Source organism: Photinus pyralis, unplaced genomic scaffold (assembly GCF_008802855.1).
Source record: "Photinus pyralis isolate 1611_PpyrPB1 unplaced genomic scaffold, Ppyr1.3 Ppyr1.4_LG1, whole genome shotgun sequence".
Taxonomy (NCBI): Eukaryota; Metazoa; Arthropoda; class Insecta; order Coleoptera; family Lampyridae; genus Photinus; species Photinus pyralis.
The window spans coordinates 30,588,728-30,600,167 of NW_022170249.1; the positions used below are offsets into that span (position 1 = coordinate 30,588,728).

General features: G+C 34.1%; 1 protein-coding gene across 1 annotated transcript in view; it reads right to left on the reverse strand.

Moving 5' to 3' along the window:
- Positions 1 to 11,141, reverse strand: part of LOC116174875 (phosphofurin acidic cluster sorting protein 1) — a 31,641-nt gene extending 20,500 nt beyond the window's left edge. Inside the window, exons 1-2 of the mRNA XM_031492907.1 lie at positions 10,787 to 11,141; positions 10,435 to 10,738 (exon numbers count right to left, since the gene is read on the reverse strand). Of these exons, the coding sequence (XP_031348767.1) occupies positions 10,435 to 10,738; positions 10,787 to 10,908 (426 nt within the window). The 5' untranslated portion in view covers positions 10,909 to 11,141. The remainder of the gene's footprint in view (positions 1 to 10,434; positions 10,739 to 10,786) is intronic.
- Between the last annotated feature and the right edge of the window lie 299 nt (positions 11,142 to 11,440).

Sequence of the window (11,440 nt, forward strand, 5' to 3'; positions counted from 1 at the left end):
TTTCAGTCAACAGATCCCGCTGTCACGAATTTCTGCAAAAAAAACCTACTATATAACTAGGTGTTAGCAACACCCACCGCTCCTCTATAGGAGGCGCCTAGACAATGTGCGTTTATCGTTGGTTATTTCCAGAAGTTTCGAGTGTTTGCATGTGAATTGTTCAGTTTTTTGTTATAGTGCTTTTAAACTATCGGTAGAGTTCCTTCGGGCAAGGGCTTGAGCAACCTAATTGCGGCAAAAGAATAAGAAAAACAAGGACAATATCAAAGTGGCAATTATTGTTGAATAATATGCTAAAGTATACTTAGGTAGTGTAGTTCCGGCATTATATCTTAGGCATAATATAATATTCCGAGTTATTACAATACATTAAAATCAATCCAACGATCGTATTATTTAAAAATTATTTCAGGGCAACCTGATTTATTGCAATAAGTATAAAAAAATGTTTATAAGTTCTCATATATTGTTTCTACTCCCTTGTAGCCTTTATTAATTATAGTGGTGTAACAATAACCCCCACCGCCCCTTTGTTATCAAAACTATACATTACAAAGGTATTGTTTTTGTTGGTTGCGTAATCACACTGGACACATTTTAATTCTTTGAAACCGTTAAAATCCTATTTATTATTGATTGCGAATCACATTGCAAATTAACAAAGAAACTGTCATTGTAATTATCCTTGGCCAGGTTCTTGAAAACTCCAAATACTGAATAAAATTGAATCTAAACTCTGTATAATAGGAACTGATGGTTGCATCATATTTAGGTTATCTCTCTTTAATACCCGAAAGTTGGAAGTGAAAATTGATGTCATCAGGATATGTCGAGTCGCATGTCGGATACCGTTTGGCGTTAAACCTCGCGTATAACTCAAAAATCAATAAGTTTTATTGAACTTATCCTTCTTATTGAGAAACGTGAAATGACTCCTGAAGGTTTCTTACCTTGGCTTTGGAGTAGCCAACCCTGTGAGAAAATTTTTCGCCAGACTCGTTCCATAACATCAACTTATTCGACAGTAGTTAATTATGGTATCAGTGATATGCGAACTCATGCTCTGCGAGGGTTATATCATTGGTTTGGAAGAAGATTGTCACAACTCAAAAATTATGTTTTTCTGTTTTATTGCTTATCAAATTGTAAATAATGCCTTTTATTAAGGGAAAAATCGTAGTTTAACTAACTTTAACGGTTGCCGCTAGATGGTGGGTGACAAGTGACAAATTGACTTTTTAGAAACATCGCGCATGTTTTTATGGAACAGCGTTACAAGTTCAGTTGAATTTTAAGTGTCATCGTAATCGGTTCGTAAATTTTCGCGAAAAGTGTCACATTTAAAAAAGGTACGTATTTATTATTTAATATTTTGTGGAATATAGGCACATTTGAACTTAAGTCGATTTTTTTTGTAATGTTTTATTTACATTTAATTACCTAATATTTTAGACAATATTGTCACATTTTGAGTTAGAACAGTTTTCTACAAAATAATTTGTTAATTTTATAAGATTTTTTTTCTTTTTGTGTTCTTTTTCAAGATGTGCCAATTTTCTTTAAAAATAGTTCAAAACTTATAAAAACATTGGCGGTTTATTTTGAATTGTGCCAGTTTTCTTTAATAGTAACGGACAGATTTTATTAAAATTGTTACAACTTTTTTTTGTAGAAAATAATGTATTAGTTTGTTCTCGTATTTGTTACTTAGGTATATTTTTATAATTATTATTTTTCTACAGCCAATAATGAGCCAGCAAAGAAGAGAACTTATATTAAAACTTGCAAAAGCTAAGCAAGTAATTAATGTTAAAAGTGCAGAAGTTTGGAAAATTTTAAACTCGCCTCAAATCATTAGAGATGACCATGTTAGAAAAGGCCCCACAAATTAAGGTATTTATGATTAAAAATTATATTTTTTAAAATAAGTTAACTTTACTTTCAAATAAAAATTAAAAATCACTTTTTCGATTGTGTTTCAAGATTTTTTTAAAACACTATTCTTTTTTTGCAGAGGTGCTAAGTAAAAGCACCTCAATTATAGACAATAACATCTACTTATGCAATGATTCAGAGAACCTGGTTCCTGCAAATTACGACATTTTTAGAGATTCTCCAACGGCAAATATTAATTCAAAAGGTTTGTATTAATTTATTTTTAGTTAAAGGTGTATGATCTTACTCTTTTGACCAAAACTTTGAGGTAGGTGTAGGTTTGACTAGATCGTTCTTGTTTTAGAGCCTCTAAATGAACAACATTTGGGTTCAAGCAATAATTCATTCGATATTGGTGTGGAAAGTGCTCTAGGTGCGGATAATAATTTCAATGTGGTACTTAATTATTATAATGATATATCCAAAACTGTGGCTGGTAAAGGTTTGATGCAAACCGCAATAATTAAATTTTATTAACTTAACATTTTAAAATGTATTTCAGAGTTCCTTAATACTATTCACAAAAGCAGTATTTTATGTGATAATAAAGAAAACAAAGAGACTGACGTAAACATTAGTAATATTTCCCCCAAGTGAAAGCTGCTTATCCAATACAGTACTTACTAGCCAAACAGGAAATAATAATAATTTGGAGTCTTTAGAAGATCATGTTATTGTACCTGAAAGATTTGATTTAATTGAAGCAGGTAAATTTTCCTTCTGCTTGTTTTTTCCGTGAGTTAACATTAATTTGTATTTTTTTTACAGAGGGTGAATCCTCAAAAGTAGATTATGAAAAGCCTATAACTCACGACAACACTGATGCAAGTAGTTCAAATTCCTCAGCCTCAAGTCGAGGACTGATTCCTCATCAGAAGAAGAGCCCTTTGGTTCCAGTGAATCGGATGCTGATCTTGATTTTCAAGCAAACAATTTATTTTCTTCTTCGTCAACAGAATCTGAAGAAGATATTTCTCATAACGAAACTTTGCCAAAGCGTCGATCAGTCAAATTTCCTCCGGATGTAGAAAAAAAAAAGTAGAAAACGAAAAAGATGAATGGCAAAAAATAAAAGCAAACCGTCTTAGAAATACTGGGCAGAGCTATGAATCAACTCGAATAAGTAAGAAAGATGACGGTAGTATTGAACGACTTAAAATAAAGCACAGCGAAAAAAAAATGTCTCAACCTTGTGGTGAAAAATGCCGCTTACAGTGGAAAAATTTTACATCCACAGAGGCAAATTTTTGACGAATATTGGCAACTAGGTGATCTTCAAAAACAACGTTGTTTTATATCACGCTGTATAATGAAAATTAATCCAAAATATAGGTATCAAAATAATGACAGCAAGCGACGCATAAATACAGCTTTCTACTTTGATTCCAATGGTACCAATGTGAGAGTGTGTAAGCATCTTTTTATGTCTACATTGGGAATAAATGGCAGAACTGTTAGAACGGTCATTGATAAACAAGAGTCAATGACGAAAGGAAAACTGAAACCTGAGATGAGAGGCAAACATGGTAATCATTTCACAATTCCAACGAACATTAAGGAGGGCATTAAAGCTCACATTAATTCGATAACTAGAATTCCCAGCCATTATTGTCGTTCGCAAACCAAAAAAGAATATATAGAGGGAGGTAAGACAATCGCTCAAATCTACCGAGATTACAAAACCATTTGTCAGGAAAATAATAGGCCATTTGCTAATTATTTAATGTATTATAAAATTTTCAATGAGGATTTCAACATTTTTTTTTCTCCAAAAAAAGACCAGTGTGAGTTATGTCTGGAATTTACTAATGCCAGTCAAGAAGAAAAACAACAAATGCAAAATAAATACGACTCTCTTTAAAAGAAAAAGATCAAACTCGATCAGAGAAAAACGCTGATAAGGAGTCAGGTAAAGTAGTTGTTGTTTTTGATTTACAAGCAATCTTACCTTGTCCAATTGGTAATGCCTCAGGGTTCTATTACGTTTACAAATTAAATACTTTTAATTTGACAATGTTTGAGCTTCAAAAAAATCAGGCCTATTGTTATCTTTGGCATGAGGCTGAAGCCAATCGAGGGGCCAATGAAATAGGATCCTGTGTTTGGAATTACCTAACTAAACTACATGAAAACCATCTTAATTCAAAAGGGAAATTATAACCCTCTAGATATAATTTTTTATGCAGATAATTGTACGGGGCAAAATAAAAACGGATTTATTATTGCTTTGTACATGTACGCAGTTTTAAATTTAAAATCCATAAAATCAATTACACATAAATTTCTAATTACTGGTCACACACAAAATGAAGGTGATCATGTGCACGCACTTATAGAAAAAGCGGTAGCAAAAAGTCGTAAATTGGCACCTATCTATGTACCTGGACAATACGCAGCCAGCATTCCTTGTGCAATAAGAATCAAAATATAGTTAATTTAGTTAAAACCTTCTCCGCCAGGGGGCTAATTTTGACACTATGATCTAAAATCCTAAAAAAATCAAATGGAATGATATGACTTTTTCTTTATGAAAAAGTAGCCAACTAACATCCATAGAGAACCGTTTTTCAAAATCTCTTTCCTAACCTCAAATATTGGGAAAATGAGATTAATTAATTAATTAATTAAAATGCTTAAATTGAATCTTAAATTTACTTTTGACGTATTTCCGGTATTTGTCGATGGCGCGAAAGATTATTTGGAAAAGCACCCTACACTCTTAGGTAGGCCTTGGAAAATTAAACAAATGAAATGATTCGTTATCAAATAATAATAACCGCCGTAATTTGAAAATTATTCTGCTGTGTTTACATTCAGAAAGTGCAGTTTTAATTTGTAATCTTTTTTAAAATGCCGATTTCAAACCAAGAAGCAGTTTTTGAGCATGACCACTCCGGCACACCTCTTGTGGTTAGGGACTCCTCGGTTCCTTGAAATATACATATTTTCAAACGTCTTAAACCAAGTTTCAACCACTTCGCAATTTTCTTGTCTATTTTGGACAACTTGCCTGTACTACAAGGTACTACACGAATCAAATCCTCTGATTTTCTTGACGAGTTTCTTAGAATCCTTTCTCGTCGAGAAAATTTTGTGGAATATATTTGATCTCGCGGTATCCACGCTGTTACATTTTTTCACCGAATACATACCTAAGTTTCAATTTTCGCAATGTCAATAGGCTCGCGCGCGCCCGGATTTCATCGACGGTGCCGAGGACTTCCGGCATCCTGAGAGTCGGCACCGTTGGTTTTTAGCGCATTTTTGAAAAAAATACGCTATTATATTCGTTATTGCTGGCAGGCCGGCTGTCCGCGTTAGATCTCCACAACTACAATAGCTAGAGACTTCAAATTTTCACTAAAAGCTCCCTGGTATAGTGTAGATGTGCAGGCACTAGTCTATTTTGAGTTACATTACTTGTGAGATAGATAATTGAAGAAAATAATTTCGATATGGGTTTCGGAGGTGCTATAATTTTACCGTTAGATAGCGCTACCAGTATAAAAACTTATTATTTACTTTGTGATTTGTTTTACAAAATGAAGACGTACCGTGAATTGAAATTAAATAAAATTAATTATTTAACGAAGCCAAAATTACTCGTGAGATCGATAATTTTAAACTTCGCTAATAAAATACTGACCTGCATTACCAAAAATGCGCTTTAATCATGCATATGCTGATTTACAACTTGTTTATATTCGTATAATCGCAAGCTACATATTTCATATACGTCATTTTGGTCCGGGAGAAAAAGGTAGTTTAGTACGATTTACCACCCCATTTGTAGTCGCGGTGCCAAGGGTTGCGGCAAGTTGCGCCCCGGCACCGTGACTTTTTCCGATAAAACTCATCCATATGCACCCTTTAGTACTCTTCCTGAACGTCCGGGACAATAAAGTACATTTTCCAAAAATAAGGGGCGAAGTTAATTTTTTTTTAATTGCTTTCGGCAGGATTTTCGCCGGCACCGTTGTCGATTCTAATACAACTTTTTATGGCGAATCCTATGAAAATTATTAGAATCGTCCAGGCGTTCAAGGTATACTTTCCTACTGAGCTCTTGGACTATAAACAAAAAGTCGGAATAGGTCAAAGAAAGAAAAAATGAATAATGTCGCTATTTTCTGAAAAACCGGAAAAAAGGGTCATTCCTATATACTATTTTGATTATTATAACAAACTCTGATATTTTTGTTTTTCGCTCGGTTTTTCGTTTAACTTTTGTATTTGTTTATTAATTATTATATTTAATTTAAGAATTAAAAGTTATTTTTATATTCAAATTAATTGTGTTTTATTTTAATTAAAAAAATATAAATTAGAAGAAAACTATTAAGGTGGCGTTTACAATGTATGGTAAACTAGTACAAAAGTGTCATTGCGATTTCCACAATAACTTTGTTGCGAAGTAAAAGAATGACCTTCTGGAAACGATCGATTGTAGTTAAAGGTTTAAACTTGTGAATGAAGTAAATTTTGTAACAAATTGTTATCAGTGTGGGATAAAAATGGAAGATAAATATGGCTAATTTTTAAGATTCTTATTTCTTAAATAACAGTGTAAGTACAGGAATTAGCTAAATAATTTTTGCTTCATGCAAATGTCTGAACATTATATATTTGAATGAATGTTATTTCAACCAAAAATGTTGACTCTAAAGGCCGTTTTTGTGGAAAGAAAATTTCTTGACGACATCTATTGAGCTAAGGTACATCGTCACGGCAACGTCATGATCTCCAAATGTATTCATCTTTATCGGGTGCGATTCTATGCTACACAGTTTAGCAATTATAAGTGGGAGGTCGCTCACGTCATTAGAGGGCAAAGTACATTTTATTCAACGAAAGTACGTAATTTGAATTTCGTACGTAGGACGCATGGAATTTTAATTTGATATTGTATTGTATTATTGAAATACGAATTATTTCCTGAGATGCTGTTTTTGAAAGTAAAGCGAGCATATCTTTTACATACGATAACCAATTGGTATCAGATTTTGCATACGCATGCCTTTAGTGGTGCCAAGTTAAACTGTACAAAATGGGGGTGGGGGGGGGCATGTACTACCCTTCACGGTATTCTAATGAAAGGTCTCATCGAAATAAATTGGTTTGTACAAAGTATAACTTTCCCGTGCGACTCTTTTTCGAGATCAGTGAGCGGCGAGGCCCGAGGGGGAGGGGGGTGTTAAAAATTAATGTTATCTCTCATTGTATTCTAATTAAAGGTCTCAACGAAAGGAGCGGTTTTCCGTTTTCTACCAACTACTGCCCTTCTTTCTGTCCTCTAATCAAAGTACTGGGTGGAGAGGGGGGGAGTGGAACTAGTTTTATCCTTCATGGTACTCTAATGAAAGGGCTCAACGACAGGAATTAATTTCTACAAACCATAGCCTCGACCTCTTATCGTGTTCGGGTATATTCCCTTATACCTCAAGAACAGATTGTCGGAATAGGGTACTCACAAAGGGCGATTGAGACGTCTGCAGACGTCATTAGTGATGTCATATGCATATGCATGCCTTTAGTGGTTAAACTTCAGAAAATGGGGGGGGGCATGTACTACCCTTCACGGTATTCTAATGAAAGGTCTCATCAAAATAAATTGGTTTGGACAAACTATAACTTTCCCGCGCGACTCTTTTTCGAGATCAGTGATTTTTACTTACCTGGTAAACTGTGAATGCAACTACTTAAGTAATAACAGTTTTCACAGTGACCACATTTAATAATTAAACGAATTTATGTAAAATATGTAACGACTTTACTTGTTAATTTACGAAATAAAAATTCACTGCACTAACGCGATGGAACACTAAATATACCTACTTGTGTCGAGAAAACTCAATTTCCTGTACCTATACTCGCATTTCATGATATGTAATAAAAAATAAACCAAACAGAATATATCTCTCTCAAGTTCATTACAACATTACATTACAACAGAGCATTATCGTCAATGCGTTCTTATGCCAGACGTTTTATTATTTTATTTATTTATTATCTCTCTCTTGTTCTGGGCCCTCAACAGGTTTGCGCCCAATTACAGAGTGACCCGCATAATGCTTTTTAGAGGTGTCTCTGCAGAAGGTCTAATTCTCATCTCTGCAGATGATAAATTCACCTCAACCCAGGTTGGAACACCCGACCTCCGGATTTATAGCCCAACTCTCTACCACTGAACCTCCATTGTAAGCTAAATGCCTAGTTAACGTTTTCTTGGAACGTGCTTAAGTCGTCCACAAACAAATGCCCACTAAAAGGGATTAAATTTCTTTGGGATGCGCTAAGTGATAAGTGGAAATGAACCACCACTGAAATTTTGCGTCTTATTCAGTTTCATCAATAAATTTATTTGTTATTTAAAATCTCATCTTTTTAAATTTTTATGTCTTTTTTGCGAATTTTTTGTCGTAATTGCATTTTTTATTTTGCATTTTCGCTGATTTTTAACGTCATTAAAATCCTAGCACTATTTATAAGTATGTGCTGTATTTAGTTTCTTGCACCATTAATAAATTATTAACACGTTTCTCTTCTGCAATTAAAAAAAAACTATATTCTAATTGATTTTCGAGAAAGGAATACTTTAAAATGAAGCAAAAAATTGGCCGGTAACCTATGCAATTACACCTGGGCCGTAAGTACCCAGTCCGCCCCTGCGAAAAGGGCACTGTGCATGCTGATCGATTAGGCTCAACTTTTGGAATTGTGTTTTATATGGTTAAAGCTATGCGCATATTGAATTTCATGCAATTCGGTTCATAACTAACGGAGGTGTCAAAAGGGCCTACTTTATTTTTTGGTCTACATACCAATTCATGAACTCCGATCTACAAATTTGATAAAGAATCCACCTGCAAAATTTCACCGTAATCGGTCCATTCGTTTATGACTTATCGTGCTAACCGACGGACGGACAGACGGACAGAACCGCAAAATTATAAACTCGCTAGAAGTTCGTTAATAACTGTTTTATAATGACATGATAGTCAATTTAGAAATAGAATCTTGGATTTTGATAATACAGAGGCTGATGTAATCCTGCAAAATTTTCGCTAGTTCTTCGGTTCGTAGATATCCTTCATGAGGTTGCAATGAATTATAATTATAGGTCTATAATCTAACTCATTTATTTAATTATAAAGGTTTAAAAATGAAATGGTTAGTACTTTAGTAGGTAGTACAAAAATTTGCTCGCGAGCATGAAATGGAATACGCCGCAGCCCGGAATTATTAAAATAAATGCACTGTTGAACGAAATGTTTTTACAAAATTATTTACAGCTTTATTTACAAATTTTTGCTAAGGTGCGCTAAGAACTTATACCATTTTCAAATTTTTGAGATCTAAGCGCAAATAGTAGAATTCGGTGCTACATCCTAGATACTCATATAGGATGTAGCAGACACAACTATTCTTGCCAATTTTTCGAAAATTTTTAGACGGCGCATGCCTAAACGAGGGTGCAAAGAAAATTGCGACAATTTTTGACATTCCCTATTCAATTTCGTACAAGGTCAATTTATTATTTTTAGAGAAAATAGGTATTTTTACTTATTTGGGAAGATAAAGCACTTGGTAATACAATTAATTACAACGAAATTAATAGCGGTAAACGTCAGCAACCGAGAAAGCTGAATATGAATTGAATACAAATGCTAAAAACCCAGTTCTATAAATTACAGATATCAAATTACAGCGATCGTCCTCGGTGTATTATTATCTCGACAGTTGCGCCTTATCTGTTTATTTTTACGTTCGAATATGGTAGGTCGCGGAATCTTGTGGTGGATAGCGACACTATTCTAATATTTCGGGCGGTGCGGGGAGTGATTTCCAAATTCTTCAATGTAAACACCACCTTAAGAACTTTTCAGGAAAACTGTCACAACTACTAATTATGGATGAAACCTAAGCTTAAAGGTGTTTTTAAAACATATTTTTTGCTCGATTTTTTGTGTGCCAATCAAAGTACATAAAGGTTTCTTAAAAATGACCAATTTGTTTTATCATAGCTTTTATTCTCCCGGAATAATAAAAAAATATATAATGGTCAAATTTTTAAACCTGTCTCCTGAAAATTAGCACTTTTTGAGTTGTGACAATCTTGTTCCAAACCAACAATGTAAACACATGTAATAAGATGTGCATTTCATGCAACTGTCTCTTTGTGAATTCATTGCTGTTAATGTTTGTATGTAATATATAATGCTCTGGGAATTGAGATACAGCAGCTGCATTGGAGCAATGTAGGGACTATAGGAAGTAGATCACACTGTAAAAACCAGCATTACGATTTATGTATCAATTATAATAACATAATGACAATGTGCCAACAATCCCAGTAAACAAGCCAAGATTCCTTACTAATTTTATAAATACTACTTATTAAGTGTGCTTACTAGTAAATATTGATTCAGAGAAGTTGCGCAATGAATCACTGCCGACTTTATATCAATACACATATTAAAGTACATTAATTGTTATTACCTGATCCATACGAATAATTCCTTCCGCCAATGTTTTAAAGCCCAGCATTGTGCGATTTTTGTAACGTTTCCTGCGTTGCAATAGAATGTGCAACTTATTTCCATCTCGCTTAAGGAAATGCGGATATTGCAAACTGAAAGTCAATTCTAATCCGGTGTCAAGCAAACCGTTTGGCGGTAATAACAGTTCGTTCGAACGTAATGTGCGTTTACTAGATTGCATTTTAACAGCAATAGATATGGAAGCCAAATCTGCTCCGAGTGGTCGTAAAACTACTAATCGAGACAATGTAAGGGAACATAATCTGTAAGCGAAAGTTACAATAAGAACATTGAGAAATAAATACCGCTACCTTGGAATGCAATTGGAAGGAGTCCTATCGACTTCCCATGTAGCAAATAATTTCATAGGGACTGGCTTAGAAGGAATACCAGTCCCCGCCCCAATCACCGTTTTGTTAGTTTTATCGCCCATCTCTTGGAAAAATATTTTGGGACTACGCCTTTCCGATCTAATTACGCACTTCGCTTAGAACATTGCTCCAATTAATCGAAGTTAATTGGTTTCATTTACAAAACGCATTTTTTCGCGTATTATTTAACATCGCGTCAACTATGAATCACTTAATTTACAAGCACGGTCAAGTTATTTATTTATTATTACTGGAATTGACGTACGTCAAATATCAAAATTCAAACAAAGGCATAAAGATTCTCTGCAGCGTTGTGACATCTCACATTCTTCGGTAAATTTAAAACTTCCTTCTGAGGGCGCTCGTTAATGTTGAATCTCCAAACCATTCAAACTACTATAATTCAATGCTACGATTGTATAGTTGACATACCATTGATTTGTGTATAATCAATGACAATACTTACCTAAAGCGAATTCACATTCATCCGATATCGAATAATATGAAATGGAATCTCATTAGTGAAATTTGTTGGAACACAGCACTTGGAACCAGAGACTTGTTACTACTAGACCGTGCCAATGACCGTGCATA